Below are 21,320 nucleotides of genomic sequence, written 5' to 3'. Positions count from 1 at the left end.
TTATGTGTAAGTACAATATGATAAAGTTCTCAAAAGTAGATTGATTGCCTTAGCCTGGGGTGCCAAACCCTCTGAGAGCAAGGGCGCACTCCCCCCCCCTAAATATTGCAAAGTCCCCTAAAAAGGGAAAAATATCCCTCAAAACAACCCTCCTAACAATTTCAATGGCACAGTCTGCGTCATGATCCACCCTAGTTGGGCATCCCTGCCTTAGCAATAATTTGTTTTAAGCGTGTTTGAAGAAATGAGGTAGACAAAAAATAAAATAAAAAGAGACTACACAGTTTTAAAAACAGTTGAAAATGCAATTAAATTTGATTTCCTGCAATAAATCTTGATATTCACTGATTAAAGAATAAAAGCATCAAGTTAAAAAAAAACATATATATATATAAAATATAGTTACAGTAGAACCTCATAATCCAGATTAATAGGGAATCTAGGTTGTCCAAACTAATGAATGTACAGATTAAACAAAATAACCTATAAATTGAGCCAAAGTACAACAAACTACTGTGGACAGCAAAAATTGCATTTTGAATTCAAGATAATAAAACATGAAATTGCATAAGAGAAAATTAAAAAATTGCAAAACACAGCCTTCAAAAATGCATTATGGTGCTAGATCGCCTTTTATTCATACATTATGTTCATCTAAATGGCAGTTTGGATTAATAAGGGTTTACTGTAACTCTTTGCAAGTAAATACAAAAAATATTTCACATTGTAACTACTACGGAATGGATGTATAACATAAAGAAATATATTTACTTAAAAATTGCTACCAGCTTATTTTGAGCAAAATACTGGTAGTAATCATGGTGAAGGGAATGAGAGCACTGTTCACTGGTCCCTCTTCGTTTATAACTCTCAGCATAAAAACGCAGCTCTAAGTATTTTGCAAAAGAAAATGACCAGGTATCTTGAGACATGGAAACAACAGGTGTTGCCTAAGGAATACATCAAACATGAAGCGTAGTAAAAAAAAAAAAAATACCTGAAGGAAAAAACTATTATCGTCAAACATATGACAAATTAATGATATATTTCCTTTTTTACAAAGTCGTTCATGTTTTCATCAGTGCATGAGATAGGACATACTATAACACTCCCTTGTACTACTAAGAGAACTAAATCTTTTTTCAAACCCTTGGATGTTTGCTCATTTAGATATATTGGGTTTTTGAAATGTAAGAATAACTAAAATGACAACAGACAAGTGAAGCAAGTGATGTAAACACACTAAGACATTTTTGCACATTGAAATGCATGTCCCAAGTTAAGGCTGTCTGGCAGTCTCATTTAGAGGAGTGTGGATTGCTTATCGATCACCACTGCATAAAATGGAACTCTGCGTTCCAGGAGGCGCATACTGGGGCAAGTGTATGGAGAGGTTGAACATTTCATTAAAACAAATTTCTACTTACAATTAACAATTTGATTGTATTTTATTATCTAAAGTGTAAAAATAATAAAATACAAAGTAATTAATGCAAAATGAAGTGTAATTAACAATTGAAAACAAACATCATAGAAATATGAAACATTAGTTTATCCAATTTCCATTACATCATCTTCTGGCAAATTCTTCACTTCTTGTGGCATTTCGTGTTGCAAATTGTAAGCCTTCAGTTGCAAATTTGAAATCAGAGGGTCAAAGAGAATTGATTAATAAATTGTTATTTATGGAACTTGGGCCCATTAGTTTTTGGCGCGATTTCCTCCAGGAGGGGTGGAGCAATGGAACGTTTCTTGAGTTATATGCATGCTTGTTATTCCATACAAAGTAACTGGCGGAATCAAACAAAATTTGGTTCATATGCTGCCCCTAGCAGGTACAGGTGTTGATTCTATTTTGCTGTGAATAGCTCAAACAGGGGCTGAGCTATCAAACGTTTTTTTGTCATCACTTGTTACTGCTATATCTCAAGAAATAATGTACAGAATCAAAGAAAATATTTTTGACAAATAGCGCTTAGAGTACAAGCGTAGATAGTTTGGTGTCAATAGCTGAAAAAGGGGTGGTGCACTCGAAAGTTCTTTCTTTTTCATCGCGCGTGTTATATCTCAGTTAACTAAATCTCAGCTAACTACATTCTGGATGGAGTTTGGAATAAATGTAAACCTATATGAAAACAGGCATTGGTTCAATTTTGGCGCCAATCACTCCAGGGGGGGGATTTTTATTTTGTGCAAATAAAAACAGTGTTTTATTAATACAACAATAAGAAAGATAAATCGTAATAGAATCGCCTGCATATTTCGCATGATTTTAATTGCTCGGAAGTGATCGGAAATAATATCTCAATGATTTTAAATTTTTAGCTGTTGCCATCTTATTTTCGTTAACAAATAAATATTTGCAATTAATTCAAGCAAATGATTGTCAATTTTCGCGCTTTGCTTTGCTTTTGAGATCATTCGGAAATTGGGATGGTCATCAAGTTTTTGTGTAATTTTGTTTTTGTTGGGAATATTGCTTTCTCCTTAAGCATAGGGAGGGATCAGAACTCATAAGAAAGAAACACAAGAAAGTTTTGTTGATGGCCACAACATACTAGTCTCAACTGCTGACACTAAGAACTCACAAAAATATAACTTTTTGTAGTTCCCAAAATTGACAAACAAAACCATGTTTCTTAGCATCTTTCGTACTTTTGTCCTACACCCTACAATGGATAAAACGAAACTGATTCTCTGAAGGAATTAAATTGAAAGGGTTTGCAATAAAAACTGAACAAACTGAAAAATGTAAAATGATTACTTGGCTTTAATTGTCAATATCTTTTGAATAGGCAGGTTTAGGCAAGAACTGAAACCGGATTATAAAAGCTGAAACTCTCTACAATGTGTGGAATTTAATAGTTTTGTTAGCATTTGTTAGCGACTCTCGTAATTCAAAAGATTTTGAAAATTATCTCCAAAATTTTCCCATTTTCTACGATAAGTTTTTGGGTGTTTTTGTTATTTATTAGGGGCGCATAAAGCACAGCACATCACAGAATTCAATTTGTTGAGTTTTCAAACATGTTACCTACTATTTACTAAATTGTCAACTAACGAAGTAGCAAGTTAGTTCCTTGAATAAAAGGCATTATCTTTGGGTAATAATGTTAAAAACTAATTAGTTTAGTTTGAGTATATTCTTAGTTTTTTAAATTCAACAGTAAAAATGCAATATTAAATGGTTTAATTTACCTCCCAATGTCCAAAATTACTATAGGGCTGCCCCACTGTGAGGTGGGGCGAAGTGCCTTCTCGTGAAAAACGGACAATACACAATCATCAGTTTTAATCTAATTAAATATATGCACCTTTCTGCACTTGTGACACCAGCTCCACATTAATATGTTGCTTTCAGCACCTTGTAGACTGTTAGTAAGTTCATGTAATAAAATATGAACACATCCAGATCCATGAACAAACTTTCGAACATGCTCTGTCATTGGTGTGATGCATGAGGTGCTTGGACAAATGTAGGTGGATCTAAATAATGAATAAATGAAATAAACTACATATCTGCATACACAGGAAACTTTTACTTCCTGTTTAAAATGGAGTTAGAAAGAACATAAATTCTACTCATTTCAATCCGCAAAAGGCAAAAAGTGTTTTTCCTATACAGTCGACTCGGGCTACAGTGCAATTCGACTTATGCGAAACGGCCATAACAGTTTTTCACGAGTAACGAATTTTAGAGTTAACGCGAATTCTTCGCCTGCAACACGAAAATTTTTGCTAAGGAATCGCTGGGCATAAATATTGTCTTTGATACTAGTTAGAAAATATTGGTTTCGTAAATGGATTTTATTTCTTAAGCGTCATTGAATTGTGGAAGTTCCCACACTGTACTAGTGAAATCATCGCTTTGTTACTGTATACAAATAACCATTCCTTATTTTCCACTCTAAATGTGAAAGTTAATTTAACATAATAGTATCTAAGCGTTCAAGCTGGAGAACAGAAGGTTTCTGAAAATTCAAGAAAAAGTGAAGATCCTCAATATCTAGGAGAACATTGATATCGATCGGATGAGCTTCACAGCACTAACCATCACCATTTTCAGTTTTTAGTTAAAGTAATTATTATTACTTTATTTACTGTAGAGTAGCATAATAGTGTTGCATTTCGTTATTATATTGTTATTGCATACTGTATACAGTATAACTGTCAATTGATCATTGATTTTGTCCATTATAACAGAATATTGAATAACGTTGGTTTTTCTTTACTGCAGTATAAATTCAGTTCTTTATGTGGAAAACGTTGATATATGCTTAAGGAATGGTTTAAAGCAGTCCAATGAATTAAGGAATGGTTTAAAGTGTATTTACAAGTGTCTAAAATATTTGTTTATGTTCATCAAAAAGTCACATACATACCCTTTTCACAACGGGAAATTTCAACTTACGCGAGGGGTCTTGGAACGCATCCTCGCATAAGTCGGGACTCGACTGTATTGTGTAAATTTGTCGGTAGGGCAGGTTAAAGTATTGGACTCATGTAGAACACACAAATCTACACACATATAATGTTAAATGCTTGTTTCAAAAATGTATATTGGTTAAAATTAAAATACAAAGTATCAAACTTTTTATTTTAATAGATTTAAGTTAAAACAAATATGCTAATTTTTTTTGTCAACTTATGCATCTAAAATAAAATTTGAACTTTTAATAATGTGACATATGTTTTCAAATAAAACTGGATACATTGTAGAAGAAATACTAGTTGAAAAAGTTTCAGCGTTTCTGAAACTGGCTCATCACTCCAAATGAGGTAACAAAGAGGAGTGTTCCGGTCGCAAACAGAAAGAGAAAGAGGAAAAAAACCCCATTAAGAAATGAGTTTTAAGAAAATCATGCAATCATTTCAATGCTTTAAGTTATTTAGGGCAGTTATAAAATTGTTACGAAGAAATTGAGTTAAAAGTATTTGTACATTTGAAAAATGCATCAAGCATATTATAATACCATTGTTTCAATTTTAGCATTAAGTTGTCAGTATGTAATGACAGTAGGGGCAAATCCAGAAATTTTTTAAGGGGGGGGGTCAAGTCTCAATGACTAGCGTTATACCTCCTATGTAAAAAAAGTATCAATTAAGTGGGGGGGGGGGGCTTTGTCACAGTTATATAACTTTTTATAAGATTGGGAAACTTGAGAGACAAAACTAAAATATTAGATTTTATATCAAATGTTTACCTAAAACAATATCTATCTAAAAATCCGCCAAGAGTGATATCGTTGGACCCATAAAACTCCATTTTTACAACCCTAAAATAAAATAAATAAGCATAGGTTAGGAATAACTTTTGAAACACAACACACAAAGTACTGTATAAAGTTACATTTTAAACTGAGTCACAAAATACCAGTATATACCAACAGACTAATTACAACAATCAGATACTGCAGTTTCACCCTTATTAAGGATTATCAGTCTAGAATGGTGGTAACGGAGCCTGATGCAGATCTCCCCTGATTGAAGCTGAGATTACCTTCACACTGGTAGCTATAGTTAATCAGCACACTAGCAAAATTTCTCAAGCAAGGTGTGGCTAATATTGTTAAGTGAAGGTAGCTTTAGTTTTCGCAATGAGATTTTTTAAAAAGAAAACCAAAAGTTATTTTTGAAGTATCCTTCTGGTATCCTATGTAATTGTAAAAAATGAAAACTGATTAAAATTATATGACTTATCACCTATTTGACTATTAGGAAGCTCATGAACAAGAAGTTCATAGCTTAGAAAACTAATTAGGCAGAAAATTAAGATCTTTGCAATGTAAGTACTTTTCAAAGAAACAACTTAGTCATTTTGTAAACAGGTTTTAAAAAATACATTTTGATTATTTTGCAAACAATAACATGTCTTGAAAAACAAATTACTAAAATTAAAAAAAATCTAATCTGTCAGCACACACAAAAAGTCATTTTTAAACAAAACTTCCTCTTCAAAATTTATGAAAAATATTCGAACTCATTAACTATTTAGAAAATTTCTTTGCATTGTATTAAGTGGTTCAAAAGTTTTAACTTTCAAAAGGGCAGAACATTCTAATCTGTATTACCTTATGAATTCTTAAAATGTAGGGAAACATGAATGTTAGCATTTCTGCAGAAATGTTTCACACTTTCTAGAGTTGTGTTAGTTTCCTAGTCATACTAGATTTTTTTTTTTGTACACTTATTACCACTGAAAGTAGCAGTTTCTTCCTGAAATGAAATAAAACTGAAAGAATGAAAAATTACAGTATAACCTTGATTTAAGCAGTCAAGGGACTGGAAAAGTTATTGTTAAATCAAGAAGATTGTGAAATCGAGCAGCACAGATATTCAATATAGTCAAATTCGGACCAAGTAAATGTATCATTAAATTGAGGAAATCATTAAATCGGGTATCGTTAAATAAAAATTATACTGTAGTTAGAAAATGAGAAAATAGAAGATTTTGCCTTCTGAGCAAAAGATCAGGACGAAAAAAATGAAAGCTTTCCCTCAAAAATGGAACTGTTAGAGGGAATGCCGTACGTTTCATTTGCAAATTTTCTTCCATTCAGGGCCGGATTTGGAAGTGTGGAGGCCCCGGGTTAACGAAGGAGTGGAGGCTCCTAATCAAAGTTCAAAAAGATCATCATATTTTCGAAAATATCGTATACTTTGATATCTATCCAAATATTTTGATATATACGTATATATTCGATATTTTCGATTTTTTTGACCTGTGAAAGTTAGGATATTTCGCAAAAATTTTATTGTGAGGGTCCCTTTGTTGTGGAGGCCCAGGGGCAGTAGCCCCGCCTGCTCCCCACTAAATCCGGTCCTGCTTCCATTAAAACCAAAAATAGATGAAAATGAGAAACAAAGTTTAGTTTTAAGTAAGATATATGTTATATAATCAAATATCTTTTTATCATACTCTTAAAGAGGAGGGATGAATTGATCTGACGTGTTCTGTTTAGTGACAATGCCATGTTGCATCAAAAATTATACTTTAACCCATACAAAGATGACAAATGCCAAACTCTATACTCCAACAAACATCCAACAAACAAAAAATGTTATTAATAGACAAGTTTCATGAACTTAAAAAACAGATACAAATGAGAAAGCTGTAGAGTAAATAATAGCAAAAGTAAAAAAAGAAAACCCCTCAGCCAAGTTTTCTTAGGTTAAAAACTAGTTGAAATATTACTGATTCAAAGTCGCACCTATTTTAGGGATAAGATTTGCAGTTGGTTTGCATGTATGTCCTACTAATACAGAAACAGATAAACCCCATTTTTAAATGTTTTTTTTTGCAAAAAAAAAGATAAAAAAATAAATAAATAATAATAATAATAATTAAAAAGGATACAATTAAAAGATTATAAAACAATGTTAGTATGCACAAATTTGCAAGACCTGTTTCAGGGTTACACATAACCTCTTTTTAATGCAAAAGAAATAGCTTATGGATGAAAAAGATATCTGACTCCGAAACACATGACTGCAGTTTCTTGCAAATTTGTACATTAACGATTTTTTTATTTTCTATTACTTTTCAGTACAAAGGTATTTATTTAATTCTTAAGAAGAAGTATGTTTGAAACTACATAAGAAAAAAATATACATAACATAAAGATATGTTATTTGGTTATATAATTTGTGCCTACAGTAAAATTTATCTTATTAGCTTATTCACACTATGCATATTTTAACAGTCAAAACATTTTTTAAAACATTTTTTTAAACTTACCAAGGACTGACACAATAATTAGGAGCATTATCTGAAGCACAAGAGTAACTAGAAAAAAGAACAGCTAAAGACTGGTGATTAAATGGATCTAAGGCATCAACCTGTAACATGTCACACACTTTAGTACAGAATTTTTCTTTATTACTGCTGGCAAAACACAAAAGGTAAATCAAAAAATATTCATCAAATTGAACACCAGAGATAGTACTGAAATTCTTACATACCATATATTTAAGCTGAATGTAGCAAAAAATAAGTTTTATCAGTGATAATTTCATGCAAATTTCAACTATCTAGCATGGCGTATAATAATTAAAAACAGTTCAGACCACCAATTCACACGAACATTCAAAACAAATTATTCAAGAGCATTTTCTGACCTTTATATATTACTCATTGATCTACAATGCAATTGCTCAACAAATCTCATTGCTGTAGAAACACTTTCATTACTCAGAAAGGAGAAAATGTAGTAAGAAATATAGTTCTAACTGCTAGCAATAACCTCGCTTACTGTAAAAATACTGAGATAGTTGTTAAAAAATTAAATTTTTAGAAAGTAAAAAAAAAAAAAAATGCTGTATAAACATGAAGCAACTTGATAAAATATTAATGCAAATTAATAAATAAATAAAAAAGGTAAAAAATTGATAATGTTGAGTAAAATCTTAAAGTTATTAATTAGTTGTTAATTAAAGATGCTTCTACTTTGACAAACAAGTTGAAAAAAAAAAATCATTAAAGATAGTCAAATAAATGTTTTTTTTTTGCCTGAAAAACACAACATGTTTGTAGTCACATATTTTAATGCTAAATACAACATACCTTTACGACAATATTTAATTTTCTTACTGCCAGTATGTATTTTGAGATACAATAAACAAAAATAAGGAATATCCGTATTACAAGCTTAATCAGAAAATAAGGAGTAATCAACAATTAATTTATTTACTTAAAAGTTTTAAAGGCGTACCTTCTTTTCCCAGCATAACCCTGTATTTGAGTTTTCAACATTCTTCGAATAGTCTTTTGCATTTTGATTGCCTTCAGGTGGCTTCTTTTCTTTTTCCTTCATTGCCCTTTCATGTATGCAAAGATGTTTAATGGTGCCACCTCTTGCTCGAAAGTCTGCTAATAGTGATTGAAATTCAATCGATAATCTTAATACATCCGTGATCTTGTATGATGTGAACGGATGATAGGGTAGTATTTCTACATTCCTACTGTTCACGATTCCTTTGATTGACACTAATTCATCGTCATATTCAATCTGAGTATCGATTTGGTGTAACATCTCTATGTTACTTTCTTTCTCAAAATGCCTCGACCAGTATATTTCGATGGGAAAAAACTTTCTCAAAGGGCACTTTTTACCCGCTTCTGTTTCCAAATATGGAAGGACTGGTTTGATGTTGATGGAGCAGCACAAAATAATGTCATCGAGTAGTTTACTAAATGTATTGGGTACTGGTAAGGAATCAACTTTCAAGTTGCAAGTTTCAACAGTGAAAACATCATTTTCTAGCTGCAAGTAAGAGTGCAAGGGATCGCTAAAGTCACTTATTGATTCTGTCTCTAATTTTCTATTGTCATCACATCTTGACCTAGTTTTCTTCACTGGTTGTTTTTGATTTAGATTAGCATTCTTATCAATATCAACATTTTCTACAGTATTTGGACTTATATTTATGTCATCATCATTAGAATCATTAACTTCTGATTTATCTAACTCCAATTCTTCATCAAGAAAAGAAGCAAGGAATGCAAATTCATCCATCAGAAAAGAACGTTCTAAATGCCAATTATAAGCAACATATACCATAAATTGTACAACTTGCTTCACCTAAAACCAGAAGAAAATGCCAGTCATATACAGAAAAGAAAAGAAAATGTAAAATGAAAATTAAACATCACAAACAATGTAATCATAAATAATAAACTTAGGGAAAAAATGAAATAAAGGTTTTTAAAATTATTACATGAATAAAATAATATTTAAACTTATTAGTTATCCAACATATGCCTACATTTTAAAATGTTACAGGTTACTAAAATTTTAATAAGGTGTAGTTTCATTACATTTTTATCACATGACAAGGTACTGCAAAAAATTTTTTTTTTGTAATTGTGAAACATGAATGTAATTTTTGTATTACTGAAAATTAATTTCATTAAACTTGTTAATACAGTATTTTTATCTACATAAAACATCATTTTTGATACTTTAGCTCTAAACTATGTTTAAAAACCAGGGCTGCAGAGTTGGGAGAAAATTGGTCAACTCCGACTCCTGGATTTTGAAATGTCCGACTCCGGATTTTATATTTATTTATTTTTTGAAATCCCTCCCTCAGGCGAAGGGGGAAAAACCCCTAGATAGATATTGAAATATTAATTCCTTTTTTCGAATATTAAATCCTTTTTGTATTTTATTGTAAACCTAAGATGGATACATGTTAGACATTCAATTTGATAATCAAATTATCCAATAGTTGCGATTTTAAAAGTAAGATTACTTAAAAATCCCATTAAAAAAATGAAAAGGATTAATTTGCTACTCTTTAATGTTTAACAAATAGATATTGATCTAGTCCTGTGCTTTCAATTTTTTTCAAAGCTGTAACTTAAGAGAGAAAAAACTTTTTTGCTAAATTAAAAAACTTTTCTGAGAGAGAGCGGTCTCCCCCCTCCTCTCCCGGGTGATACCCTTAGATCATTGAGATCTCTTAATGGTCTAAGGTGATACCCATCTGGTGGGTAACCCCTCGACTTAGTTTCAGGGTTTATAAAAATATAAATACTTTAATTCTAAAAAATTTCCCGAATAATAAATCTTAAATTTCATCTCAATAACTACAATGAAAATATTGCACTATATTACGGGTAGAGGTCAGGTACATGTACGTCTGGAGAAAATTTCACACAACATGCGGCGGTATTAGCTTTGTACAAGTAGCTTTTACTGCATATACCAACATTTCCTGGCTCAATTTTGAATTTTAGTTTTATTGGCAGCTTTAGAATTTATCTAAAAATATGAAAATTTTAAGATTAACTGTAATTATTGAGTATTGTACCACAATAATCATATACTGATTTCATTTTGTACTTTTTAGTTAGAACCATGCTTATGTATAGCCTTTTGATTTAAAAACATGTAGTATATTTTATCGGATCTTTTGGATTCGTGCTTTCGTACCAACACTTATTTGAATTTACCAAGCACCCTTAGAAGTTTCCCCACTTGCTCAAGTGATACATACATTCCTTTTACCATTTTATAACTGAGGTCGAGGGAAAAAATATATTATTTTTTTATTTGGAAGTGATTACTTAGAAAATGTTAGGCAACAAAACTGTTTGCTGCCAGTTACTACCCAGTTAAATAAAGTTAAAAAACAAGTAAACTTGGGGATGGCGTAAGTAGCTGATGCAGAAAATTTGATAAAAATCAAGTCAGCTGGTTGTCACAATGAGTTACTTTATTATTAGTATGCCTTTATACATGTAATCAAACTAATAAGTAGTCAGTTTTTTTAAAAAATGCAAGGAGAGTCAGTGAAAATTAAAGAAAAAAAAGAAGCCCAGAGTCGGAGTCGGCATGTTTTCGATCGACTCTGACTTCTTCACCCCAAAATCAGTCCTACTCTGACTCTTTGACTCCCGACTCTACAATCCTGTTAAAAACTGCACACTTAATTGTAACTTATTTTTATTCAAACTATACTTATTCAAATAATACATTTCAGCAACATATTCACTCATAAACAGATATATATTCAATTTGCATTTATTTATTTGTACAATAGAAAATCTTCCTCAAGAAAAGGCGAAAATAATTTAGTTATTTGCATATGTGCTTTGAACAAAATGTACCATACAGAGAAGCACTGTTTATACATTTCTCTTTTATACATTTTTATCAATTATATGTTTTTAAAATTGGTATCCACAGAGACTAATACACAGTAACATATACCAGTTATACGTTTTTTCATTTGTATTCTTTTTTCATACAGTCCCTTCAAAAACGTATAAACGGTGCTTCACTGTATATATATTTTAAGGTGCATAAAAAGATACTAATGAATAATTAGTACAATTTCTTCATTCATGTAATCTTTCCCTCCCATAAATACATAATTCAGAGAAAACAAAACAAAATAAATAAATAAATAAAGCATATGAATTTAAGGGTTATCTTTAAATTTTACTTTTTTTAATTCATTGGCAGATCCTCCCCTCAGTAAAATGGTGCAACCAAGACTTTCAGGGCAACCATCAAAAAACATTAATATCTTTGATTTGCCTGCAAAGAAAAAACATGGCAGCAAATTTATTTATTTATACATATATATTAGGCCTTTCATATAGGCTGAAAATTTTATATTTTTATAAGTCTCACCCCAAATAAATTTCCCTTTTGGGTTAGTAAGTGACTGGTAAAAGTTATTGTAAAAAACTTCAATAATAACACGTGCCACAAAGAGGGTGAAAAATGAAATAAAAATAGTCAAATTCCACAATTTTTCCAATAGGAGTTATTAACTCTATTTAAATTTAAAATAACTATTTAATAATAAAAATAAACTAAATCAAGGATTAGGACTGCTTCTCCACAAAATGAGTAGTTTACACATTTACACCAACCGCCTGGAACTGAAGCGATGATCATGCAGCAATTTGATTCGGAACGCTGTACCATCTGAAATCGGCACTCTTGTTTGCCGGGCGGAGGGGGGGGGGAGTCATGGTGGAGACTCACCCCCCTCCCATTCTTTTGCGAGTTCTATAAATTATTATGCGACAGCACTTATGGCAAGAGCACAGAGATATCTTGACATTCATGGAAAAAACTTAAGATTGCAGGATCATGAGCAAAAAAATCTGAAGATATTTTAAACTGTTGAACAAGATGAACATGGTTTTTAATACAAAATTAAGCAGTTCTTTATGATTAAACTCAGTCACTTCAATTAAGTTATAATGGGAGTTTTGGAGACACAATTATTTTCTATAAATACTCCAGCTCCCTCAGCTCTCTGTTTTTAAGAATTTGTATCATTCAAAATGCTTAAGCCCTTAATTTTAAATAAACACAACAATGGTCCACAAAATTTTTGTGTTTTCACTGGGATTATTTTTAAGTTCCTTATAAAAAGAAAGGTTGCAAAAAGTTGTGTTTGTGTAGTTTGCACTCCCAAAAAGCAACTGAAGAACAGCGCTTGGCGAGTATTTCACATAAACTTAGTTTTACTTAGCTCATAAAAACCAGTTGCACATGCTTTGCTTAGCAGATGGTAATTTGCAACCTAATATTTGATTTCATTCTATTTCTATCAGATGAAAGCGATTTTGATGTTGACTCAGTTGCACTATATTTTTTCTACCACATGTAATGGCAATAATTGTAAAACATTCATGTACATAAAGCAAAGACACATTTAGTTGCAACTATAAAATTACCTCCTAAAAGTGAATAAGTTTTCACTTTGAATATTTCACATGTTCCAAGCTGTGGTCTGCCTAAATGAGCATCAACTGTTGAGACTATTGCTGCTTGGGTTCCTCTAGCAACACGTTCCATAACAGACTAAAAGTTCAAGTTCAAGTAAAAAATTATTCAATCTAAAATATGAAATCTGCAAATACAACAGAGACTAGAACAGACAAAAGTTATAGCACACGAAGTAGGATTTACATCAGCATGTTATGAAAAAAAGTGAATATCAAAGATTTTTTTTTTTTTTGGTTTTTAGTGGAGACACATGAGTTGATTTTAGATGACACGTATTGTCAGCAAAAATTTTTTAAAAAATGCAGAATTCAGTTTCCAAAATTTGATTCTGAAGAGAAATACAATATAAAAACTAAAACTTAGTTATTTGGAACATGACACTCTAGTAATAATAATTGATAACCAGACAGCTTTAGTCCCAAGTGTTAGGCTTTTGAAAAAGCTCTGAAACTCACAAGTTTTCTTTTTGGTCACAGAAAAGAACTACAACAAATCATATCTTAAGATAAATAAATACCTTTGTGCTGAAAAGTAAAGTAAGAAATAACAACTTCAAAAAGCACAAATTGCAGATTACTGCAGAAACGTGTTTTGGCGTTACAAGGAAACGCCTTTTTCAATGTAAAAAGAAATAAGCTTATGGATAAAAATACATCCGACAAAAACCAAGAGCCAGATAAGCAAACAGCTTAAAAGATAAAAATAGCAGATTAACCAAATACCAATGAGAAAATAGTAAACCAACGAAGAACCAATAGGAATGCAAACAAAGGGCAAGAGCTTTCTCACAGGCACAGTGAAACCTAAAGAAAGAGTTCAATTGGACAAAGATTAAGTCACAAAACTAAAACAAAAAGAAAATGTCAATAGCCATGAACCACAAGAAAGGAAAAGCTGAATAGAAGAAAAAACACCAGGAAATAAACTAAACAAAAAATTTTGGAAAAAGAAAAAATATAGATAAATAGAAGAAAAAGGGGGGAAATTTCAACCCATGACAAAAAAGTTAAAAATAAACAAAGCAAGATAGATAAAAATGAAAAAGTATGCAAAATAGAAAAAATGGATGGGGAAAGGACATTGTTAAAGATATAGGAGCCAGACATAGCAGAAGTGCTTTTTGACATAGTTATTTCTTACTTTACGAAATCATATCTTCTTCCAAAATTTAATTATACCACTAGCAAAACATTTTCTGGCTACATTACTAAAAGGCTATCTCAGTGACAGAGGGGAGAATTTGTTAATGAAACACTTCTAAGCTGTGCATCTGCTCTATTTGATAATATGAGAAATAAAGATGGTATTGTTAAAAGAATTTCCAAGCTACCACCCGGCGAAAATATTACGAAAGCAAAAATAATAGATCGTAACAAAAACACACAGTATCAATTAAAAAAATAACTTGAATTATAGCAAATATTTTTCGATTAATCTAGATCAGCGGTTCCCAACCTTTTTCTCTTTGCGAACCCCTTGGAACAGGCAAAAAAGTTCGCGAACCCCCTGATGTTGAAATTAGTAACATGTAAGAAACAATAAAAAAAACAGCATGTTTGCTTTCCATTTTTTGCAGCATTTGATTGCAATAAACAAAAATATAATTGTAAAATATCATTAAGTGCAAACATTAATAAAAAGTTAAAACTACATCTACAAGAAAAATTATAAACAAGAAGTTTTATAAACCAACTATTTTTTTTAAGCATACTTTAAATTGGGGGAAAAATCCTTAATGCGATATTTGTGGCTGTTTGACGGAACAAAGAAACTGAAAGTTTGGTTCAATGTCTGACAGTTTGAGTCTTAAATCAGGCTCTGCATTCAATCTGCTTCGGTATTTATCTTTGAGATAAGTATAGGAGGAAAATCCTTTCTCGCACAGATATGTTGTACAAAATGGTAATAAAATTCGAATTGCTTTTTTGGACAAAACGGTATAGTCATTTCTTACACTGAGCCAGAAGTCAATTAACGAGAGCTCTTTAAATGTAGTTTTCATTGAATTATCACAGGATAACTCGATGAGCATTTCCTTTTCAGGTAATGTCAGGGTGTTCTTTAAGCATGGATTTCCTTCAAAAGGATTGCGTATCCAGTTTAGGAAAATACTCGTCAATAGTTAGTTCAAGACGTTGCAGATGTTCACATACATTTCTTTTAACGCTTTCATCAAGTTTCATTGAGTTTTCTGATAAAAAACTACTAAGAGAAGTGAAACAAGAAAATTCACCGATTTCCAGGCATTGGATCCAGAAATTCAATGTTTTTACCATAGCTTCAATTTTATCATATACAGCGAAAATATTAACAACTGCACCTTGCAAGGATAGATTTAATTCATTTAATTTTGAAAAGATGTCCTAAATATGCAAGCCTTTGCATCCAAAGAGGATCGAATATGCAAGTGGACAAGTGAAATGGATGATCAACAAAAAATGTTCGGACTTCTGACTTCAGTTCAAACTAGTATGTTGTGGCCATCACGAAACTTTCTTCTATATTTTTCTTTTTTTTTTCTGATCCCTCCCCATGCTTGACGAGGAAGCAATATTCCCAACAAAAACAAAGTTACACATGCAAAAACTTGACGACCATCCCAATGTCTGAATTATTGCAAAAGCAAAGCAAAGAGCGAAAATTGAAAGTTATTTTAAAAGCCTTGCTTGAATTAATTACAAATATTTTATTTGTTAACAAACATAAGATGGCAACAGTTAAAAATTTTAAATCATTGAGATAATATTTCCGATTATTTCCATACAATTAAAATCACGAGAAATACGCAGACGACAATCTATTACGATTTATCTTTCTTATTGTTGCATTAATAAAGCTATTTTTATTCGCAAAAAAAAAAAAAACAAAAAATCAACACCTCTTGGAGCGATTGGCGTCAAAATTGAACCAAAGCCTGTTTACGTATGGATTCACATATATTCCAAATTTCAACCAGAACGTAGCATTACTTCTTGAGATAGGGTACTCACAATGGAAAAAAAGAACGGGCGATTGTGCTACCCCCTTTTTAGCTGTTGACACCAAAATAAAATCAGCTCTTATACCCACTAAGGGCTACTTGCCGATAAATTTTTCTTTCATTCCGTTCATTATTTCTTGAGATACAGCAGTCACAATTGACGACAAAAAAACGTTCTATAGCTCAACCCCCGTTTGAGTTATTGACACCAAAATTGAATCAGCACCTGTTCCTGTTAATGGCAACATATGGACCAAATTTTGTTTGATTCCGCCAGTTACTTCCTGAGGAATAGCAAGCACGCGTAACTCAAAAAACGTCCCATTGCTCCACCCCCCTTGGAGGAATTCGCGCCAAAAACCAATGGGCACAAGTTCACATACGGGCACATATGTGTACCAAATTTCGTTCGATTTCATGCGGTAGTTTTGGCTGTAGAGCGGCCACAAAAAACTGGTCACACACAGACGTGACACACATACATACACACACACACAGACAGACAGACATTTTCCAAAAATAGTCGAAATGAACTCAGCACACCTCAAAACGTTCGAATCCGTCAAAATTCGAAATTCGAAAATTTGCACGAATCCAATACTTTCTTCTATATATTAGATATAGAAGAAAGTAATAAGCGTGTCAAAATTTTGCCACAGGAAAGCCATCTAACTTCTGTGTGAAGAAGTAAAGTAACATGAAGGCTTCTCAATTCCTCTCAAAGCGCGTGAAATAGACGGCAGTTTGTGGCACGTGACTTTATGAAATTTACAATTTTTACCGCATCATTCAAAGTAGCAAATAATTCTGCGGGAATACGCTTACATGCTAATGCTTGTCTATGAATGCAGCAATGAGTCCATTCAATTTTCTCGTTGATCTTCTTTACTCGCACCACAAAGCCAACAAATTTTCCTGTCATTATTTTGCACCATCCGTGCACACACCCACACACAAAGACCAATCTATTCCATTTTCTTCAAAGTAACTGTTGACCAGTTCGAAAATTGCTTCTCCAGTTGTGTTGGTTTTCAAAGGTTTTGCAAACAGTACATCTTCTTTAATTGTATCGTTAAAAATATACCTAACATAGACAAGTAATATTGCAGCGTTTGCTACATCAGTCGATTCATCAAGCTGGATCGCAAAATTATTCTCTTTTATTCTATTCACAAGTTCTTTCTATACATTACCAAATCAGTAATTCTGCGTGATACTGTGTTGTTTGATAGCGGAACCAGGTCAATTTTTTTTGCTGAATTTTCTCCCAGCATACACTTAGCAATATCTTTAGCACACGGTCCAATTAAATTTTCTGCAATAGGGAAGTATTCGATTTTCTAATTTTATTTTTGTATGATAGAGTAACATACATGAACATCATCTGCGGAAAAATTTTTACGATACGACTAATACTTTTTTTTAAAAATAATTTTTTAAAGTTCACGCGCGAGCGACGTCATTTGTGTTGACCTAACAAATTTTGTCTAACTCCCGCAAGGAAGGTAAACACTAAGTTTAGCAGATGCCTTCTGTTTCACATTCCTGTAGCTATCAAGTGAATGAAATGTCAGAATTCAAGTTGTATGGCTAAATCATTTTATTTATAATTATCCTATAATTAACAACTGTAAAATACAAAACTATAACATTGGTAAAATGTATAAACAAATATGAGGAATTTCAACTCTCAAAAACATCCTTCATGTTCCAAAAGAACATCTTCAAAAAAACACATTTGACACCCTAACTTGACTTATCCTAAAAATGTTTCAAAAATTTTAAGTCCCTAACTCTCATGGTGAAACTCTAAAAGCCATCCCCTAAGTGCAGGACGTCGCCACAACAGCGAACGATCCTCTCAAAAATACGACTATCGTCAGTCGAAAATGAGAAACGCGAGCAGAAGAAGTGATTCCCTTCTCATTTCCCCCTGCTTATATAATACGGCGCACTCTATGCACGTCACGCCGGATATGCCTACGTAAGAGCTCAGTCTGGATGCTTCCAGAACATTCGATTTGCCGCGGAGCTATCGGGAGATTACATCATCTCCGCTCATGCTCTGACGTCACATCCTTCTTCCTGACGAAACACGTCGTTCGAAGTCGCTCTGATGTTTACAGGTTGATTCTCCCGTACGAGAAATGAAACAAGCGTCCTTTAAGGGACAAGATTAACTGCCTTTTCATTATTAAAGAAATACAAGTGAGTAAAAACATTTACACTTAGTTTTCACTTAGCTTTCAAATCGAATTGTTGAGAATATTTCTCAAATAGACATTTTTGGCTATCAATGCCCTCCCTTCTCGACAATTCATTTGATCTCACATATTCATTTAATTTCAAGCATTATCTGATTTAAATTTCCAAAAAATTCTCACTCTTCAAAATTTCTTTAAAGACAATTTATCACTCAAAAAAAATTAGTAAATTTTAAATCTAAATCTCACGTCAATTAATTTTTATGGTTTCAAAAATTCGTTAGTTTCAACATTTTGTAAAAACAAACACTTAATATTCTTCTTGAATTTAAGTAAAACAACATTTGCACATCACAACAATAATATCACAAAACATAATTTTTAAAGTCCTATAGGAGTCCTAGAGAAAAAAAAGTTCAACCATATTCAGTCCAAAAATTCTCAGTCACAATCGTATCTTCACAAAATGTCACTGATCTTAAAAAAACGCAGTTGACAAAAACTCATGTTGGTGGACAGACATCAGATTTAATCTGAAAAATAACGATAAAAACCACAAGTAACTGTTCTAATATCAGCAATTTAAACAACAATTGTATAATATGTATAATCATAATAAACAGTTTTGAATATAAGTTCAAGCTTCATTTTTGATCAAAAAAAATAAAAACAGAAGTACAGTGCAGAACCTTTTATCCGGGAACCAAAAAACCGGGAAACCAGAAAACCGGCAACTTTTTCCCGATTTTTCCGCCATTTTTTAAAGAATATACCATTTTGGTAATTTTTGAAAACCAAGCATTTTTTCTGAAATACCAAAAAGAATATGAACGATTCTTAATAAACATCATATTACTCACGGAAAACTCGGGGAAAATGTTTGCAAATACCAACTTCAAATGGTTGTCCTTTATGCGAGGCAAAACTTCACAAAAAAAGTAGTGGATTTTTTTTTTCTTTTCCAAAGAGAATGTGAGGGTCTCAGGTATTATGAATAACTTCAGCTTTTTGGTGTTCAAAATATTCTCTCACTCTTAGTTTTTAATATTTCGATATTTATAAGCATTTCTGAACTGTTTTCTTCTTATTTTAATATACATAACTTTTTATTACAGTAATTTAAGTTTTACAAACAATGAGCTAATAGCGCTTTTTAGCGATCCAGAAAACCGGGAAATTCAGATATCCGGGATAGCGATGGTCCCGAACTTCCCGGATAATTGGTTCTCTACTGTATATAAGCTCATTTTTACATTAATTTAAGTTGACAATCCATACTAAAAAAATTTAACAAAAACATAAAAAATGACTTTCTGCACGCGTTTTTCACAAATGACTGCTCATCATCGAAAAATGATTATCAAAAAATTACAAACACTTTCTACAATAGATTAATCACTTGAATTGAAAAAAATTTCTTGGAAAAATTTTAAGTCGTTTTGGGTTAGTGGCTTCGTGAAAATATCTGACAAGTTAGATTTACTTTCTACATATGAAACAGTAAAAATATCTTTAGCAATCAAGTCACGAATAAAAAATAATTTCACATCAATATGTTTACTCCTGTGATTTTCAATTGGTGATTTTACAAAATCCAAAGAAGCTTGATTGTCTACATAAATAATTGCTTTTATTTTTATGAACTTTAAAAGTTTATTTTTCAAACATTCTTCCAGAATTCTGTCAAACCACAATGTTTCTTTTGCCGCTTCTGTCAATGCTATGAACTCCGATTCCATAGTTGATAAACTAACACTCCGTTCTTTAAAAGTTCTCCATTCAATAGGAGCTTTGTCTAACATAATTATTTGACCCCCCAAAGAAGTTCTGTCATCTTTATTTGATGCGAAGTCTGCATCTGAAAAAGCTACTATTTGGATTTTACTGCATTTTAATTTTAATTTTAAATTTCGGGATTGATAAACATATCCAAACAATTTTAAAAGGCCATCCCAATGACGTTTTCCTGGGTTATTCTGAAATTGACTAAATAAATTTACAGTGTATGCAATGTCTGGTCGTGTTCTATTGGCTATAAATGCTAAACATCCTAACAAATTACGAAAAGGAAACTTAGTCATTTCAAATTTTTCATTTTCTGTCTTAGGACAGTCAGAATTAGAGTAAACAATGCCTTTACTAATTGGAAGAGAGGTAGATGGGAATTTGAATTTCTTAAAACGATCATACACTTCTTCTATATAGAAAGATTGATGTAGATACAATTCCTTTCCTATTAATTCAAATTCTACCCCTAACAATTTCTTTGTACTTCCCAATACCTTCAAATCAAAATGTTTACTTAAAGAATTAATTGCACTGTTTATATGACTTTCCTTTTTACCAAAAATCACAATATCATCAACATATACAAGCAATAGAACATTAGGATTAAAATATACACAGTTACATGATTCAAATTTCTTAAAACCAATTTGTGATAAAACTTGATCTAATTCATAAAACCACAAGCGTCCACTCTGGTGTAACCCGTAAATAGCCTTATTTAATTTACAAAAATAATTTTCCTTTCCTTTTGTTACAAAACCGGGAGGCTGGCTCATATATATCAAGTCATCAATTGGTGCGTATAAGTAAGCGCTCTTTACATCGCACTGTATATTTAACCAATTTGCACATGTAATTAACAGAGAAAAGAAAAATCTAATTATTCCAAAATTACATACTGGGCTGTATGTCTCATCAAAATTTTGGTTTTTGATCTGATGCATGCCGTTTGCTACCAATCTGGCCTTATAAGATTTAACTACCCCTTTCTCATCTTTCTTTAAAGTGTAAACCCAGCGAGACCCTACTGGAACAACATTTTCCGGTAATTTTGCCAAATTCCAGACTTTTCGGCTATGCATAATTTCTAGC

General features: G+C 31.9%; 1 protein-coding gene across 1 annotated transcript in view; it reads right to left on the bottom strand.

Annotated features, from left to right (window-relative positions):
* LOC129224760 (1-phosphatidylinositol 3-phosphate 5-kinase-like) overlaps positions 1-21,320 on the bottom strand; it is a 128,101-nt gene that overhangs the window by 43,533 nt on the left and 63,248 nt on the right. The window contains exons 14-21 of the mRNA XM_054859308.1: positions 14,046-14,059; positions 13,205-13,331; positions 11,953-12,047; positions 8,712-9,581; positions 7,739-7,839; positions 5,205-5,276; positions 3,315-3,486; positions 772-950 (exon numbers count right to left, since the gene is read on the bottom strand). Of these exons, the coding sequence (XP_054715283.1) occupies positions 772-950; positions 3,315-3,486; positions 5,205-5,276; positions 7,739-7,839; positions 8,712-9,581; positions 11,953-12,047; positions 13,205-13,331; positions 14,046-14,059 (1,630 nt within the window). The remainder of the gene's footprint in view (positions 1-771; positions 951-3,314; positions 3,487-5,204; positions 5,277-7,738; positions 7,840-8,711; positions 9,582-11,952; positions 12,048-13,204; positions 13,332-14,045; positions 14,060-21,320) is intronic.

The sequence above is a fragment of the Uloborus diversus genome, chromosome 6 (assembly GCF_026930045.1).
Source record: "Uloborus diversus isolate 005 chromosome 6, Udiv.v.3.1, whole genome shotgun sequence".
In the NCBI taxonomy this organism is placed as follows: Eukaryota; Metazoa; Arthropoda; class Arachnida; order Araneae; family Uloboridae; genus Uloborus; species Uloborus diversus.
The sequence above is the reverse complement of the archived record's forward strand: the minus strand, read 5'-3'. Positions and strand labels throughout refer to the sequence as shown.